Source organism: Cladophialophora carrionii, assembly GCF_000365165.1.
Source record: "Cladophialophora carrionii CBS 160.54 unplaced genomic scaffold supercont1.2, whole genome shotgun sequence".
Classification (NCBI taxonomy): domain Eukaryota; kingdom Fungi; phylum Ascomycota; class Eurotiomycetes; order Chaetothyriales; family Herpotrichiellaceae; genus Cladophialophora; species Cladophialophora carrionii.
The window spans coordinates 963217-981293 of record NW_008481827.1 but is presented as its reverse complement, the minus strand read 5'-3'; the positions used below and the strand labels follow the sequence as shown (position 1 = coordinate 981293).

The window sequence follows — 18077 nt, the reverse complement described above, 5'->3', positions numbered from 1 at the left end:
ATCGCCACGTCCAGTGCAGGGTGTCGGTGGGGTGTTCTCTCAGCGACTATTGAATCTCCTGCGGTGGAAGTATTCGTTCTTGCAGGGAGGCGTGGGCACTGCGCCATGGCAGGCAACATACGTCAACATTTCTGGATTCAACATTCGTGGGACAGTACCGCGTCACTCATCGTATGCATCGATTATTGGTGGCTACTTGGAAGTTGTGATCGAAACCGTCAAGCGGCGGCCACACGGGAATGGAGCATCGCCTTTAGATCGGACTTGTACACGTTTGAGGTGTGGCCGACAACGCTACTGTACTCCGGTATTGTGGACTCACCACCCAATGAACCATCTCACACATCCTCTTTCCAATGAGTCAGCCTTAGTTTGGCTTATGCTGTGCCTAAGTTACCAACTCGGGCCTCCTGCAATGGCTGGTGTGGCCGCGAGACCCCGCATTGCTGGCGGGCTGAGCCTGGGGATTCCGCCGACAGCCAACCATGTGGCCTGGGGCTGTTAACACTAGTTACACCATGCAAGGCTGAGCTCGCACTCTACTGTGGTACCGCCAAACCCGTAGTGACTCACCCGTCAAGATATCCAGAGCCCTCGCATGTATAAGTAAGTATGTTTCCCACTCATGCGGTTCGATCTGTTCGGCGGCTCGTGGTGCGCGTGAAGAACGGGTCTGGTTGGTGTCTGAGCAAGTGAGTGAGCGAGCGAGCGACTTCTGTCCAAGTCCGAAGAAGATCTCAAGGCAGACGTACTGTGTACTCGCGTATCGGTACATAAAAGTCTGTCCCTTTCATTTCCCAAAGTCGACGCCTATCGTACAACCCATGGCGCCCCACCATCTAGCAGACACGGTCTCCCAGTGCGATGCCGACACCTTTGTCTACGCCTACCGGGATTTACGCTCCCGCCGCCGCCCCCAGAACCGCCACGCCAAACAATCAGCAAAGTATTACGGCTACCGAGGCGTGCATCCCAGCTGGGTTGGCCAACCGTACTCTGACTTCTCGACAGAGATACAAACCCCGGATTCCGAGGCCGAGGCCGCGCCCAAGTCCGAGTCCGCATGGGCGTCCAAATACCCGAACCTCCACGCAAGTATGGATCCACTACTCCTCGCGAAGGCCAGAGGTACAGCACCCACGATAGCGACCTGGACGAAGCGAGATATGTGGCAGGATCGCGAGGACCGCATCTGGCCGCTCGATCGACGACACCACGTGGGCAAGCGATTCCGCGAGAAGAGGTCCCGCAAGTGGAATGAGTTGTCGTTGGGCCGGCGGATGAGGCAGCGGAGCAGGGAGTGGGGGTTCGTGGTTGAGGATGCGCGCGATCTAGCTAGGTTGCGGTACGACGATATGGATACCGTTTACTTCGACCCTGAGGAGTGGGATTCGAGCTGGGATGACCTGGAGGATGCGGACGTGGAGGACTTTGAGGAGGTGGCGTACAATGAAAGAGGAGAGCCGCCACCCGAATGGATCGATCTGGACGGGGAGAGATTTTTCGATGCATGGTTCGAGAACGGGGTTGGGAGCTGCTGGGAGGAGAGCGATGCTGAAGTCGATGTTGAGGAGGGTTCACTCGCGGATCAAGAGCAGGACGACTTTGACTTTATCTGGCTCGAGGATTTCGAGGATGCCGAGCCAACAGCGACGGTTGTGACTATTGCTTCGTCCATAAGCACGAGGGATGTGATGACCCGTCGGACTGGGCCGAAGAGGATGATGACTATGATATGGTCAACCTAGACATGGGCGTCGGGTAGGATGATTGAACCGTTCGTTTTTCTCTTCACTAAGATGGTACCCTACAACACTACCTATCCATCATTTCACAAAATAAAAACGAATCCAGCAACAGCGTCCAGGGTCAAAAACTTGCCATGAAACACCGGACGCTGGTGGTTCATGCTAGCGAAACTCACACCTCTTGCGAGGTGCTGGTTTTTCCGTCTACTGCCTACTGCCTACTCTACCGTCCTGCTGATGTTTAAGTCTAGTCGGAGGTGGGAATCGAACTCGAGGTCTCGAGGTCTTGATGCCTGCTAACCGGTGTTAGTTTGTCCTGTCAAGACCTAGATTGAGGGGGATACTTCGGTGGGAAATCTCAATCAAGGTCTTGTCGCCTGCTGCCCGATGGTAGTTTGCCCTGAATCAAGACCTGGATTGGATTTGATCGGTCGGGTTCGGCTCGCTACGATATCGCCCAATTCATTGATGCCTCTTCCAATGTCCTACCCCGGCTCGGGCGGCAAGGTCTACACAATGGGTATGGGGGTCTTTGCGTATTTGAGGAACTTTTTCGCGGGAAAAATATATCAACACTTGTTTTATTTTTCCCTCAGTACTGGTTGGCTGGATTGGGAGTGGTTGTGAAGTGAAGTGTGAGAGTGAAGTGAAGTGAGGTGAAGTGTAAAGTGGTTTGCAATGGCATTCCGGCTCGCCAAGACTCGTTCGCCTCGCATGCCTTGCTTCCAAGGTTCTTTCGCTGGGTTCCACTTCAAGGTATTGGGAAACGTCTCGACAGGCTGCACTCCGTGTTTCTCCATGTCGCGCTCCTGTTGTCAGGACCGAACAGAAGTGTCCTATGTGGTTGCAGGCGGCCAGGTACTCGTCTGCAAGTCCACCGCGATTTGCTCGCATTGGGACTCGCCTACTTGAACACCTGCGACGATCGTTAAAATCCAGGTGGGTTCAACAACTGGAGATGGTCCTGGCCAGGCCCGGGCAGTCCCATACGCAGTGACTCTGTGTGGCATATCCAGGAGACCCAGACCGTGCCTGAATAGAATGCGTCCGTAATGGCATCTTTCCCCCTATCGATCGCCGTCCGCATGTGGCCGACTTCCCCGGTCATCTACTCTCGGGGACTGCGCTGCTCAGGGCTTCATTCACGACCAACCTCCAAGCGACAAGATGGAAGAAAGAGTCTGAGCATTGATGGCAACGACACAAAGGGCGATTCACTCTCCGCACGAGTCCGTCCGTAGAATCGGATGTGCTCGTTCTTCGAGCAGTCTTGTTCTTGTGCCGGTTAGGCAATTCCGCCGGTGGTTCGCCTTCCTCAAGGAAAGTACTTAGCATTATTCCTGAATGGACCGAGGCCAGAGAGCCTGGTCTGTAACAAGATAGCCTCTAGGTGTATCCGCCTGCGAGACGCCGGTGTCATTCAAATGATCAGTTCGCAAGTTCCAGCTGCGAGTGGGAAGCAATCTACAGGCTCATGAAAGCCTGCAATGAGCCGACGTTCATCGCCCTATCACGTCGCGAAAGCCTTCGCGAGTTTGACGAATACAAGCAGCCAGATTACCACCTGCATCGAGAGCGGTGTTGACAGTCTCAGACATGTCCACTTCGAGGAGGAGGCTGTCTTATCCACCTTGACCTAGCCTTAGACGATCTCGTCATGCGGCCTCCATGGACCAAGGGCTCCGCGATGTTTTCGTCCTTGCGACTTCCCTCTTGGGTGGGCGAGAATGCCAGAGCTATCAGCCTAGCGACCCAGACGACAGGTCTCCATTATAGATGTTAATGTGTAGGTGAAGGGAGCAAGATGGGTGGAATAAGGATGCGTCAGGGGCCTGTAGCCTTGCGCGGAGAATGGTTGATCCGATAAATTCTAGTCTTCTGGATGATCCTTTACCGCTCGTGGTCTCCTGGCCATACAACGAAACCGGAAATGATGGTAATCATATTTGCACTCCATTGTCTGGCCGCGCATGTCCTGTAGCTCGTACTATATTCGGGGCTTGGCAAGGATTCAGCGTAGCCAAGTCCTGGACTATCGTGGCACGGCATCCGTAAAGACGAAGTAATATCGCCCCCAAATCTGCCAGACGAGGGCAAGGGCATCTGTTCATGGGGAATGAGTAGATCAGAGACTGTCCTTCCAGCCAGAGCAAGGCTTCAGCAAGAGGAGGAGGCACAAGTGAGCAGAAATTCCATACCACTCAGTGAGCATGATAAGAGGGTATCAAGAGTTCTGGAGACCATGGCGGAGAAGAAGGCTATCATGTCGCCATGTACCGTTCGGGCACAGGCCATCCAGTAGAGGACATGATTTTCCCATTGCTAGCAGGAGAAAGTCGAGCATTGCGCTGAGCGTATTGATGCCTCGTCGGCTGCTCTCTCGGCAGCCGAGCTGTACGATACTGGGACGGCATATTGATGTGATTCTGGCTGTCCGAATACCTTCATAAGCGGCGCTCCTGCCAGGACCGAAGCTCCAAGAGGCGGGTATAGGCTTGACGATGTGGTCGTAACCAAGATAATTGGGGAATCTGGCTTGGTGTAACGTCGACTCAATAACATCAGCATAAATCAGAGGAAGTGGCCTTCCAGAAAACCGGTCGTTTGCCGGCAGTTGACCTGCTTCCTGCAACGATCAGGGCATAATCTCGTCCATGATGTTTGACTCTGATATCAGGTGCGCGAGGCATCGTCAGTATAAAGGTAAATTCCAAGTTCCCAGTATCCCATTCGACTGATGCAGATGCTGGCCTTCTATGGAGCTGTGATGAGCTTCAGGGGGAAAAGTTGAAGGCTGTGACCAGAAGCCTCTCTCTTGCGGATGTCATATTCTTATGCCGAGATCGTAGCTCTCCCTAAACGATATCGTTGCGATAATAGGTCTGAGTCGGGGAGCTGAATGCTCGACACGTTGGTTGCGACATAAATACGACAAACAGCTGTCAGGTCCGAGTTTAAGAACAAGAATTAAACATAAAGGACTGCGTTTGTGTCCACTCGCATTGCGTTCTAGACACCGAGGAGAGTTTGAAATGCCACGAAATGCCCAGGGGTTGCATACCTAAAGAAAGTGAACAACGATTTCGTTTTCTGCGGCCATCCTGAAACCTAACACTAGCGTGATTGTCGGAACAGTTTATCCGAGTTTATCCGAGAACAACAAGCGAACTCGTGGGCCTCCGATATTCCTAGGGCACAAACACTCAACATTATTTGCACTAACTGACCGCTTTGGCTGTTTGGCGAAGAAGTCCACCAGGAGCCCACAACCATGGCAGACGATGAGCGTGAGGCAGCATCATCCTCATTTCACAAAACCAATACTGACAGGAAAGAGCGAGAATCGTCTCGAGGCGAAGGCCGCAGACGCAGCAGATCTCCGCGACGAGACAGAGATAGGCGGGAAGACCGGCCGCGACGCAAAGATGCGGGCTTCAAATGGAAGGAGAAGCGCAAAGACGATGATGACTCCTCCCGTCGGGCCCGAGATTCAGGGTTGCAGCGAGGCTATAGAGATCACTATCGGCCACGTTCAAGATCTAGGAGCCCACCTCCACGAAGACATCCTCCCACAAGAGATGACAGTGACCGGGAGAGAAGGCGAGATCGTGGTGACGACGAGCCGCGTGAGGAAAGAGAGGAGAAGAGACAAAAGAAGGAAAAGAAGCCAGTACCACCACCTGCTGCGCCTACGCAGCCGATGATTATTGTCTACGTCAATGACCGGCTAGGCACGAAGAAGGCTATACCATGCTTCCCCACAGATCCAATCAGTAAGTCTATCGACCCTGTGCTCTCATCACACGTATAGTGACAAGACTGCAGAGGACTTCAAGGTCATTGTTGCCTCGATGATCGGGAGACAGCCACACGAAATCCTCCTCAAGCGGCAGGGCGAAAGACCCTTCAAGGATCAACTGACGCTACAAGATTATGGTGTTAGCAACAACGTCCAGCTGGATCTTGAGGTTGACACCGGCGATTAGCTCAATGTCATCATCATTGCCCAGAGCCGTGGCCGGTGGAGCGAGGCAACGCAGTTTGCATGACTCGTGGTCGCAGCGCATCGCGAAGACCTCTTAAGAAGAGTGTAATGGCCGGCTGCTGATCAGAGAGCGCGCGAACGTTCTACTGTCCCTGATGCGCTCGGTATGTCAGTATCACATGGCCATAATATAGGCTTCCTCATGTCTTACTGTAATTTTTGAGTCGATGATATGACGCCATCGGTATTTGGCGCCAACCACGCGACCTCGGAAGACGTCCGACTCGAAGTAGAAGGTGGGGCGAAACAAAAAGTCTCCTGCGTGAGTCTTCCGGTGACTGCACTAGCCGTCTTTCATCCAACGGCTCACTTCTGTTTTACTTGCATTTCACATCATGTCAAAACCTCTGTGGACCTCACTGGCTTCAGAGCCTTACAGGTTTGGCCATCTCAAGTGACCGGCGTCACCTTCGTCACGGGACGGCTATATCCTCTTATTTTCACCTTGAGCCTTGTGCACAGTCGTCAAACCTAGCTCACACACACCTCTACTATCTCGCCCAGCCCTCACGACAAGATGGTTAGAAACATTGTCGTCTTTGGTGGCTCGTCCCACCCAGCCTTGACCGAAACCATTTGCGAGATTCTCGGCATCGCCCCCGGGCAAGCACTCTTCTCCAAATTTGCAGTCGGCGAAACTAGGGTTGAGATAGGCGAATCGGTTCGCGGAAAAGATATCTACATCATACAGTCGGGTGGTGGGAAAGTGAATGACCACTTCGTTGAGCTTCTCATTGCGATATCAGCTTGCAAGACTGCTTCCGCGAAGAAAGTAACAGCTGTGCTACCTCTTTTCCCATACTCTCGACAGTCCGACATCCCTTACAACAAAAGCGGCGCTCCTTTGATAAAAGCTGGCAACATCAGCAGCAAGCTTGTCTCAGAAACCAATGGCTACACATTCGATAGCATTCCACCGACCCCGCATCCAGACAAGCACGAAAGTCACGGTTTGGCGAATGGACACCCACTTCACAAAGCAGCTTCAAAATCAGATCTTGATCAAGTCGAGAACAGTCCCACCCACCAGGCCCGGTTCAGCCACTACCGAGACTCAAGCTCTCACTCGACCACCAAACAGGAATACTTTCCCAATCAGAGAAAACGCGGAGACTCGGCGGCTTCCACCAATGGCGTTGCGAACCACGACTTCGCCGTGCCACTTTCGGCGCAGAAGGTGGACCCGCAAGAGACGTTCAAGCCTCGCCCTGGTTATCGGCAATGGGTCGCACAAGCAGGTACACTGGTAGCAGACCTCCTGACGTGCGCGGGAGCTGACCACATTATCACCATGGATCTGCATGATCCTCAGTATCAAGGCTTCTTTGATATCCCTGTCGACAATCTCTACGGCAGACCAATCCTCAAAAAGTACATTCAGCAGCACATTCCGGACTACAAGAATGGTGTAGTCGTCAGTCCTGATGCTGGAGGCGCCAAACGAGCGACCGCAATAGCGGATGCATTGGGCATTGAGTTTGCATTGATTCACAAGGAGCGAAGACCTACCAAGATCACGGATCGCCAAAATGCCACGATGATGCTGGTCGGTGATATCACCGGAAAGGTCGCTTTCATCATCGACGATCTGGCCGACACGAGCAACACAATTACCAGAGCGGCCAAGCTATTGAAGAAGGAAGGCGCAAGCAAAGTCTATGCTCTGGTCACTCACGGTGTTTTGAGCGGCGATGCGATCGAGCGTATCAATGCAAGTGCCCTGGATAAGGTGATCGTTACGAACACAGTCGATCAGTCCGAACATGCGAAACGATGCCCTAAGCTTGAAGTGCTTGAGGTTGGGCATGTCTTTGCTGAGGTAAGTGGCATCCATGGTCGTCCAATTCTCCATGGTTCAAGTGATATTGACAATCCCTTGGGCAGGCCATCCGGAGAGTACACTATGGCGAGAGCATCAGCGTGCTATTCCAGTACGATTAGTGATCATACCGGGCATTATTCGTCCCAGTCGCAGGTCTATCATCGACCTTTTCACCCGTGGCAGGACTTCCTGCTTGGATTTAGGCGACCTGGGCGCTGGTTGGGTCACCCAAAAGTCTCCCTTTTATATCACGTTGCTGGGCATTCGTCACCTTAGACTTTGGTTTTCACAAGATTCGGGCTCATTTTTCGGGTTGCGCTCGTACCAAGACAGCCAGGCCTCTCATCATACACCAACTAAATCATGCCAAACTCACCAAGATGCCTTGAACCAAGTGCTGGAAAGGTCTTCGTGGGGGGTGCATACTTTCATGGACAAGGGGCGGTCTTTTGCGAAGCGCCAAGAGTCTCTAATGCATAGCATGTGAGAAATCCGGCCCTGAAGTTGTTGAATACGTCTTGCTGGAGTCTATCTGAGATGGCTCTGTGCTGAGCTCAGGGAGCGGAAATAGCTTCCTTCAATCTCAAAAAGTAGCACCACAAGAAACATTGTGCTGTGCGACTAAGTGAGTCAGTTCGATTGTCAGTCCGTCACCGACACCATGACCTCGCGTTGTCGGTTAGCAATGCTGCATTTTCTTCCGTGCCGACATCGTCTGCGTCGTGTCGCGTGCTGCGGCATAGGGGCAATGTCTTCCTATCGCAGCAGTCTTGCTATATTATCAAGAAAAGGCGATCAGCTCGACTACTTTCAAGGTGTATACCAAGATTTACCGACAAGTGAAGACTACACATATCAAGTGCTATCTCATCAGGATGCTGGTTGGCCTGTGCAACGCGAACAAATCGCAAGCCCTCACCACCACTATAGACGTTCAGCATAGGTCTTTTGCACCCAGCAGCTCGAGCCAGGCCCCGTCGTAGTCCCGCCCGCGGCTTGGGACGGATAAAGGTAGTGATGTCGAGGAGGACAAACATGCGCGTGATGGACACCGGGCTAAATATTGAACATGGCACGAAGTGGATCATCGGGCTTCATATTGAATACAGGGATGAACGTGGACCATCCACCTCGGGGGCACATAGACGTAGGCGTTGATCCAGAGAGAGGCGAGCAGAATCAGTAGCAGCCGAGCTGTATATATGCTGCTGGTTGAGTTGGTTCTCGACCGACTCAACCCAGGCGACGTATCCAACCTAGTTACGAGTAAATTAAGTCGTGGAACGAAGACACCGGCCTCTCCTTGCACCACGTCTGGCGACAGCGGCGGTAGCCCCCCTTGGTTCTAATGGCTTGACCTTCGAGTTAGATGATCATCGAGCTCCCTCTGGGACGGAAAAGGCGTGATGGATATACCTTCGTTATCAACACGAAAAGAAACTTCTTCGACACACAAAACACGAGTCGACCGGATAGTTGAGGGCTAGCGGATGGGGCCTGGCAGGATCAATGCAAAGTCTTCACATAGATAAGCTGGGGTTGATGAGTGCAGCAGCAGGCGGGTGGCTTATTTGGTTCGAAGCGATATACTTTATCCCCAGCAAAATGACCGAAATCTCTTGATGTGTCTCTGTGGGTTCAACGATATTCAAGTGGAAAGCTCTCAAAAGCGGTACCTGGAAGCCTGCGGCCGCGACAACTCATAAACGAGAAGACAACGGCTCCGAGGGGTGTGCAACGTTTAGATTTTGCCGTGTACGTACAGCCTTGTTCGACGGTGCTGGAATTGCGTGCACGATACTATAGTTCCGTCCCGTCTTCAAAAACGCCGCGCAATATCACATGGTAGTGTACACCTAGAAAGCCATGTTAGAAAACGCTGATGTAGTTCCCTATCCTCTCTTTCTGGTTCTGAGCAATGCATTCGGCAATCCACGTGATATTTCGGATTTCCTGCAAGGGAATTAGCTGCAAGTTTTCCATGCTGATCCGAGGGATATGCACTGACCTGTTCTCGCAACTTGACCCAGGCATAGATGACAGCATGGGTGAACTGCCGGGTGAACACCATCTTTGATAGTTCCATTTCCTTTTGGTAAAACATGTCCTCGAGTGATTTCGAATCACTACCCATGCCTCCGGCCATGTTGCCGCCGCCACCACCGCTGCTCTGGTTGAAGCCGACTTCATCGAAGAATCGCTTGTAGTCACCCACGCCGCTCACGGCAAGCCCGACGCCCTCGAGATCATCGGCTCGTGATAGCATCAGCATTCCCTCGGGGTATAGTTTGCCGAACTCCGGGTAGAGCTTCCTCCGCTGATCTTTGGTGAGCTCTGTGCCGAATGAGTTGATAGTGATGTTGATGGCTCGTCGATCTGCCTCGAATTCCAGAATCTCCGACATAATCTCCCCCGTAGGTGTCATGGCCATCTCAGGATCTGTGTTGACGAAATTGTGGAAATCTTCCAGATAGTTCTTGTACAATGTGTTCCGGACGATTTCGATATTGAGCTCGTCCAAGTCTTGGTGGCTCAAGCTGCCCTTGAAATATGGAGCCAGCGGTGTCTCGATGAGCACCGAGTTGTACAATTCCTCGATGTTGGTTGCGACGCACAGGACCGGCATCGTCTCGAACCAACCCAGTGGGTGGCATCTCTCCAGTAATTCCTTTGTGTCTCGTTCGTGCAGAGTCCCCGTAATGAGCAGCGCGACATTGTCAATCATGTACGAATAGGTGAGGTATTCCATAAATTTTGCCAAAGACCCCGTCGCTTGACCTTGAAGATACCGGAAGTCTGCCACAAGCTTCTCTGTCGTCTTATTCGCGAGGGCCGATGTTGAGGGATTGGGAGGGAGGCTCGCGAGCGACTCGCCGTAGGCAGGACCCAGCTGTGTCTTGACATCTTCGATAGTTTCGCATTGTGTAAGCTAAGCTGTGTCAGTCAAATAGTCTGGGATTTTGTCCGTGGCGACGTACGTTGCCGTAGTTTGTGCCCGTCAGTAAGGTATTGCGGTAACCACGAACTATGCCCTCTAGGTAGCCGCCATTCACGTTGAATAATAGGCCTGGGACGGTGTTCAGTAGGAAGCTGGGTCCTCGTCAAGACATCGCCACCTACCTTCCATCTTTGGATTGTTCAGGTACGCAAAATAGGAAGAGGAGCACTGTTGCTGTTGTGTCCAGGATCTCTTGACGTCGCAGCTTGCTAGAGCGCAAAGAGATGCTGCGAAAGGACAGGAACCAGGCGAATAGATCAACCGGCTTGACGTTTCTTGTCTGGTCGAGCTGCACAGCGTCAATGGTCCGCCGTAAGGTTTACGCTGTCAAACTCTCCACCGTAATCCCACCTTTCCACGTGATTCTGCTGGAAAGGCGAAGTCGCTAACTACCCAAAGTCACTCTTCTTGGTTGTTCTTTCACCCTCACCTAATTAAGCCTGGGCTGACCCTGTGTGCCCTGGGCAGCTACCCTGGCTCCTGGTCGCTGGCAGCAGTGCATACAGACGTGCAGCCGCCGCTGGGTTTCAGCAGATGAGATGAAGCTTGAAAGTGCAATGCGTCTATCACATATGTGGCAATTTCCCACTTCTTTGCTGACTCTTTCCATCAGAGCTCTCTGCTCACCTACTCGTGTCCTCCGTATCACTCAATACCAGTCGGCCTGATGCCTCCGTCTCGAAGTTGACGCTCCGTCGATTTGATTCTACCATCTGTCTTCCCGAGTGTTTCTTCTCTTCATCCACTGTGTCGCATCGCCTGCGAGGGTGTACTACCGCCTCGCCAAACCTTCGTCTACCTGTCAGACAGCTCTCGCCAGCAGCTGCGATCAGGGAATCTTTATCATTGTCCGGGTTTCGGCACCACGGTCTTTCTCAATACTGATTCGCCTCAGGCCTGGAGGGTGTCCGAGCGCTCAATGGAGATGCAAGGCTTCTGTGGAGTAGAAGACACGCTCGTAGGCCATGCCTTCTCGCTCCGATGGGATCACTTCGCAACTCATCGGCACGGCGATGGGTAAGTGAGCGCCAATCACAAAAAAGCACCAGCAGAGCCAGGAATAAAGTGGCCTCGCCCAGTCATGCCCAAGGCCAAATTTACGGTCTGTGGAGCAGGCAAGGCGCTGAACAACACGCGGATCTATGCCTCATCGGTGGAAGCGGCCCTGCGAATGAGCAATGCCAGCCTCATGCATCAACGCCCTGCATACACCACTGCCGGGGCCGCGCACAATTCGGCTTGAGCCAATAAGATCGGATACACGATCCTGTTTGTGTTGGAAAGCCTTACACCTGCTTCAGAGTTATAAAGTGCCTGCTTTGACTTCTTTCACTCCTAGCCCATTACTACTGGACGTCCAGCGGATATTCTCCTTATGACAGGGCCAGACTCCGGCCACCTGGCTTTCAATCATTTGAGTTTGATACGCCGACACCACTAGTTGATATCTGCCCGTATCAATGGCGCGACTTGGACCCAGCGCTGATGGAGAATGGACTCAGTACAAAAGCGAGATGGAGTCATTATACTTGACGCAAGGGATGACGAAAGAGCAAGTGCTGGGCTTCATGAAGGAAAAATATGGCTTCGACAAGTCGTTTGTTCTGCTCCTCCCCTTCTCCTTCCGTTAATGCTGATGTGGAAAATTTAGGCTGTCTCAGTACACTCGGAAATTCAGGAAATGGGGTTTCTCAAAGTACACCAGGGATGACAGCTGGAAGTTTATCAGCTATCGCATACAGAAGCGGCAGCTGTTTGGAAAAGAGAGCGTAGTATTCATTCATGGGAAAAAGCAGACTGCGGAGAAGGTGCGAAAGGAGATCGCTCGCCATGTACCTCTACTTCAGTCCTACCAGCAAGCCTCTGCAGGCGGTACGTTGCACACGAATTCAGGCTCGCTCATGGGACGCTGGCTAATTGCACACAGACCCCGCAACTCCCAGAGATGTATCTGTCTGCACTCCAGCTGCGCTTACAGAATTCCAGCTTCACCAGCCTCGAAGTTTGCCATATTTTGAGTTCGAAGATCTACTCGAGGGGCAGCGTGAGTTCAGAACCAACCTCTTTCCGAGTTCATCTCCTCCAAAATCTGATGGCTTTCAGTACGCGCACGCTTTCAACCGACTGCCTTTGGGCAAGTTTCCAATCAGGAATACGTATCGTTCGCGCCTATATCTTTCATGAGCGATGCCTTCGACTGGTGGCATACGACATTTCGATACCCTCCGCATGCCAACACTCTGAGTGCTGATAACACCTGGCTTCATGACCTTTTCGACGTCCAGTCCTCAGCCAATCACCACCATTCAGCATTACTTGCGGGAGATCCCAGCCTGCAACAACCATTTCTTGCAATCTCAGGTGCTCCAACTGAAGGATCCGTTTGTGAAGCACGACTACTATTAGCAAGATGCCTCGAGGAGGGTGGAGCTCGTTCAAGTGCCGCCGAAATCGATCACATATATTTGCGCTTGGAGCCCTTCATGGTCGACAGAGACAACGGCGGACTTGCGGTCAGCGTGAAGAACCTCTACAACTCACAACCTCATGTCGTGCTGTCTCGCCTGTTTGTTTTTTGTGCATACCTCTCTTCCAACAATCTAATGTCGGATACTGAGACAGCCAACCTCGTGGAATGGATATCGAACAACGGACAAGCATGGGTGATAAAGATTATTCGCAAGTCGTCTTTGTTGACAGCAGATATATTTGCCTCGAACTTACTTGTTAACGCCACAAAGCGGGGAGACATTTCAATGGTGAAGTGCCTTATCGATGTTGGAGCTGATGTCAACGCTCCAGGGGGCGTAACAAATCGGAAAACTGCCCTTTTGCTGGCCGCAGAGACGAAGAACATGCAGCTGGTGGAGATATTACTTGCCGCAGGGGCAGATCCGAACATCGTCACTGCAGACACGTTTGAGATGACACCCCTCCAAGCTGCAGTCAGGACAGGCTCCGTTGCAATGGTCAAGATGCTACTGGAAGCGGGTGCAGATCCTAACGAGCCATCTCAGCTCGATAACACATTACCATTGAACACATTACCATTGATGATAGCTGCGGACGATGAGTCTACAGAGATGGTGGAGATATTACTGAAGGCCCATGCTGACCCAAACATGGGCAGCGAAAGCATTGAAGGATATCTGACTGCTCTGCAAGTAGCAGCTGCCACCAGGTCACCCGAGATGGTTCATCTTCTAGTCGACGCTGGCGCAGATGTCGATGCACCATGGGGAGAAGCTTACGAGGAAGTGCTGACTAGGTACGAGCGTTACGCCCCTCGCTTGACGAAAACTCCATTGCAGCTCGCCGCCGAGGCGGACGACCTTGTCTCCGTCCAGATCCTACTTGCGGCGGGCGCTGGAGTTGACTTGTCTCTTGCAAACTCAGGGGACTTTTCCACGTGCGCATTGCTGGAAGGAGACGTCGAAAACAGACTCGTATCGCCATTACAAGGAGCTATTTGGAGCAATAACACTCTGATGGTCCGAGTGCTCCTGGGCGCCGGTGCCAATCTGGAATTCAGGGCAATGGGAGGATACGGGCATACAGCCCTCCAGGTGGCAGTGGCTACTCAAAACGAGACAACGGTGCGGCGTCTATTACAAAAAGGCGCAAATGTGAATGCCGGGGCCGCAAAATACCATGGGAGAACAGCGCTGCAGTTTGCTGCTGACAGAGGCAATCTTGAGCTGGCCGAGATGTTGATGGACGCGGGTGCAAATGTCAACGCCCTCCCAGCCATTGAAAGGGGAAGAACAGCACTGCAAGCCGCAGCAGAGGTGGGAAGCTACGAGATCGTTCAAGCTCTCGTCAAAGCTGGTGCATTAGTGAACGCGCGCGCCTCTTCGACTGAAGGCGTGACGGCACTGCAAGCTGCCGCGTCTGCGAAAAGAAACCGCTTGGAAATTGTCAAGTTATTGCTGAAGGCTGGAGCAGATCCGAATGCGCCTGCAGCAGATGAGCATGGATACACAGCAGTTCAGGCAGCCGTCCGAAGCGACGATATCGGCGTTGTCAAGCTCCTCTTGGATGCTGGCGCAGATGCCAATGCTTCCGCAGATGCCAATGCTTCAGCCGATGGCCATGGTCGAACAGCACTTCAAAGAGCGATTGACAACGGCTGTGGCAACATCGCTCGCCTTGTACTGGAACTTCGCGCCAATGCCAATGACGAAGCGAACCACAGATGTCGATGGACTCCTCTGCAGATAGCCGCCAGGAACGGAAATGCTGAGCTAACACAGCTGCTCATTCACGCCAATGCCAATATCAATGCCCCCGCCTACTTCGATCTGGGGAAGACGGCTTTACAGGCAGCAACCAGGAGCGGTTCATCTACCCTCGTGCAGCTTCTACTAGATTCTGGCGCGGACGTGAATGCTCCGGCCGCCGCGAACGGAGGCCGGACTGCTTTACAGGTGGCTGTCGAGGGGTCCAATCTACATTTGGTACAGCTGCTCCTCAAACATGGTGCAGACCCAAATGCTCCACCTGCCTTTGTGTGTGGGTTGACAGCCCTCGAAACAGCCGTACGAGCCTACTACCCAGAACCCCAGATTCTACAAACCTTGCTGAACGCAGGCGCCGACCCAAATACCCCATTCGCAGATGGATGGACCGCTCTCCAGCTGGCATGCAGGCGAGGCAGGTTGGAGGTCGTGCAGATGCTATTAGCTGCAAATGCCGATGTCAACGCTCCAGCAAACGCTGAGATCAAGGAAACAAGGAGCGCGATTCAAGCGGCGGCGGCTACTCGAAACATCGACATAATCGAGACCTTGATAACAGCCGGTGCGTGGGTGAACAGCCCGGCTAATCCGGAAGATGGGATGACAGCCCTTCAAATTGCAGCATCAACAAAGTGTACGAGTGTCGTTCAAGCACTCATACGTGAAGGTGCAGACCCAAACGCACCTGCGAGCGACAACTGGGGAAGGACAGCACTCCAACTCGCAGCGGAGGTCGGTGACACCAAACTCGTGCAACAGCTTCTCAACCTCGGGGCTGATGTGAATGCGCCGGCGGCCAAAATCGCTGGAGTCACCGCACTCCAGGCCGCCGCCATCCACGGCTATGCTCGAATTGCTCTCATCCTCCTTCAAGCAGGAGCGAATGTTGCCGCTCCGGGAGCGATGAGCGGGGAAGGTCTGCCATCGAAGGAGCAGCCGAACACGGCCGTGTGGACACGCTAGTATTGCTCCTCGATGCGCACGAAGACAACGAGGCCTTGGAATCAGAGAGGAAAAGTGCCGCCAAGTTAGCTGCCGACAACGGGCACTTGGCAATCGTGCGATTCCTACATGCGTACAAGAAGACTTGAGCACTGGACGCCGTTGGTTCTTGTCCGAACTTCCCGGAAGTCTGTGGGTGGTACGGTCTTGTCCCTACAGTCCAGAGACGCGTAAGAGTTATGGCGGCAAGGTATCTAGATGGGAGAAGCACGATACTGAGGGCGCAATTGCGGGTCAGCTTGGAGTTTTACAGCAGGTGCTTGGATGTGGAGTTAGGCTCGGGACGCATCTAGACAAAAATCAATGATCGATAACACGCTTTTTAGACGGCTTTGTGTGCCATAAAGCCTATCCACTTAACTTCTGTGCAGGCTGCAACACGCTGTCCCCAGCGTACAAGGACTTCTGGTCCCAGCACTTGACGCCTTGTTCGCCGGAAGGCCTGTCTTGTGCTTCATTCGCCCGGCGTAGTCCTTGAGGATTAACGAATAAGTCTCGTACTCTTGATCACGCTCATGCTCTCGCTCGCGTAAGCTCAGCTGTGATCGGTCACAGGTTTCGCCTCTACCCAAGCCCAAATCATGAGGACCCTCTTTCTCTCAATGCCTTTGACGCGGTCATGAGTTCAGCTGTGATCCGTCACGCTTTCCGCGTCTACCCAGGTCCAAATTATGAGGACCCTCTTTCTTTCATTACCTTCGACGGGGTCTCTCGAAACCGAGCCGTTCTAGGTGATAAGCGATTTCACATTCGATCCGAGAATCGATATTGGGTCATAGTGCATGTCCGTTCAGAGACAAGGTCGGCTCTCAGCGAGCAGGGAATACCACCCACTGATCTCCACGATTACAGTCGCCACGATCACAATTATCCAGCCAAGTCACCGTCTTATTCAGATTGATGGACCAGTCGACCGGTCCCGTCGCCCATATCCCGTTCCCAAGTTCTCGAACCTTCAGAAGATACTCCAGGTGAGTAGGCAGGTAGTCCATGGCCGCCTCCTCACTCTCGTCGGTGTATGCTGGTCGGCCAGGTGCTTCGGAATGACGATCCTTATGCACTCGGCGGACGACATCATACCAGAGGTTTATTGCGTTGACGTTGGGAAACGCTCCCGGGAAAGGTAGATCTCTCCAGAATGCCCTCTTCAAGGAACCCCGGATCGAGCGGCGAGACAGGCCAACGAGCCTCAGGTCCGTGATCTGGGCGCGTAGACTAGCCCACTCGTCGGAGCCGCAGATCGTTTTCAACGCCATAGACGTTGCGTAGGGGTCCCACGCCACGGTCAAAGTGCCGTCGAAGGCATGTTCGCGGGCGAGCCGTGATTCTCTGCGCAGCTTTTTGCTTACGAAGGCGAGGTTGCATTCGATCTCGTCCGCGCGCGTGGTCGAGTATTCGAGTCGAGGTGAGAGGTAGTGTAAGATCCAGAGCTGGAACGGGGTTGCTGGGCATCCGACCTCACACTCACCCTTACCCTTACAGATACACTTGGTAGAACAGTCGGCTTCAGTCATGCACCCTATAGACCTGGTGGCACAGTCTGCTTCAGACATGCGCCCTATAGACCTCGTGGGGATGTCCAGCATGCGCACGGTGATGCGGTACCCATCGGCGTAAGCGTGGGCGTAGATCATGTGTTGAATCTCTTGGGGGAGATCAAGGAAGCGGAATGCTGGGCGGGAATGTGACGGGGTTCGTTCGGTCTGTGCGAGCAAGGCGGACGTGGCGTCGGAGTTGATGGGGGTGGCGTGGGCGGACCGGCCAGGGCGTTGGCCTGGAGCTAGACAGCGGTAACAGATACGGCGATGCACGCCGTCAGCAGGTCGTAATTCGGGCTGCGCGACCCAGCATTGCGATGTGAAGTGTCCGTACTTGCGGCAAGAAGGGTAGGTACATTTTATGCGCCGCCAACGGCCACGACGGCCTCCTCCGGTATGAGAGGCGGCATTGGAGTCTGGAAGCGTAGGGGGGTGCTGCCCGCTGGAAGCTGCAGACATGTCTGCCAGACTTGACGGGCCTTCATCAATAAATGTTGTGACCAGTCGCTCTGGGATTCACACTTTGTCAGCCGGTTCGACGAGATACAGAGAGCTGCCAGGAGCTGGGCCGAAACAGTGATTCGCCCATGGGATGAGCATCGAAAGCACGCGGGGGTGACACGCCCCTCGGTGACGCGACACCAACGCGACACTCACCAAAGAGCAAACAGCTTCGCTGACATAAT

General features: G+C 53.2%; 8 protein-coding genes across 8 annotated transcripts; 6 read left to right on the top strand and 2 right to left on the bottom strand.

Moving 5' to 3' along the window:
* Positions 1-824: 824 nt before the first annotated feature.
* On the top strand, positions 825-1748 carry G647_02415 (uncharacterized protein; the record flags this gene model as incomplete). Its single annotated transcript, XM_008726764.1, has 1 exon — positions 825-1748. The coding sequence occupies one exon, from the start codon at positions 825-827 to the stop codon at positions 1746-1748; it is 924 nt and encodes a 307-aa protein (XP_008724986.1).
* A 2074-nt stretch (positions 1749-3822) lies between these two features.
* On the top strand, positions 3823-4011 carry G647_02414 (uncharacterized protein; the record flags this gene model as incomplete). Its single annotated transcript, XM_008726763.1, has 1 exon — positions 3823-4011. A coding segment is annotated over one exon (189 nt), but the record flags the coding sequence as incomplete, so codon positions are not given.
* A 1008-nt stretch (positions 4012-5019) lies between these two features.
* On the top strand, positions 5020-5734 carry G647_02413 (uncharacterized protein; the record flags this gene model as incomplete). Its single annotated transcript, XM_008726762.1, has 2 exons — positions 5020-5521; positions 5574-5734. The coding sequence occupies 2 exons, from the start codon at positions 5020-5022 to the stop codon at positions 5732-5734; spliced, it is 663 nt and encodes a 220-aa protein (XP_008724984.1).
* Positions 5735-6310: 576 nt separating this feature from the next.
* Positions 6311-7734, top strand: G647_02412 (uncharacterized protein; the record flags this gene model as incomplete). Its single annotated transcript, XM_008726761.1, has 2 exons — positions 6311-7612; positions 7678-7734. The coding sequence occupies 2 exons, from the start codon at positions 6311-6313 to the stop codon at positions 7732-7734; spliced, it is 1359 nt and encodes a 452-aa protein (XP_008724983.1).
* A 1750-nt stretch (positions 7735-9484) lies between these two features.
* G647_02411 (V-type proton ATPase subunit D) lies at positions 9485-10742 on the bottom strand (the record flags this gene model as incomplete). The annotated part of the gene is made up of 4 exons (XM_008726760.1): positions 9485-9568; positions 9624-10544; positions 10594-10682; positions 10736-10742. 4 exons carry the CDS (start codon positions 10740-10742, stop codon positions 9485-9487), a joined length of 1101 nt encoding a protein of 366 aa, XP_008724982.1.
* Positions 10743-12395: 1653 nt separating this feature from the next.
* Positions 12396-13019, top strand: G647_02410 (uncharacterized protein; the record flags this gene model as incomplete). Its single annotated transcript, XM_008726759.1, has 3 exons — positions 12396-12485; positions 12541-12657; positions 12906-13019. 3 exons carry the CDS (start codon positions 12396-12398, stop codon positions 13017-13019), a joined length of 321 nt encoding a protein of 106 aa, XP_008724981.1.
* Positions 13020-13216: 197 nt separating this feature from the next.
* On the top strand, positions 13217-15814 carry G647_02409 (uncharacterized protein; the record flags this gene model as incomplete). Its single annotated transcript, XM_008726758.1, has 1 exon — positions 13217-15814. One exon carries the CDS (start codon positions 13217-13219, stop codon positions 15812-15814), a length of 2598 nt encoding a protein of 865 aa, XP_008724980.1.
* An 848-nt stretch (positions 15815-16662) lies between these two features.
* Positions 16663-17850, bottom strand: G647_02408 (uncharacterized protein; the record flags this gene model as incomplete). The annotated part of the gene is made up of 1 exon (XM_008726757.1): positions 16663-17850. One exon carries the CDS (start codon positions 17848-17850, stop codon positions 16663-16665), a length of 1188 nt encoding a protein of 395 aa, XP_008724979.1.
* Between the last annotated feature and the right edge of the window lie 227 nt (positions 17851-18077).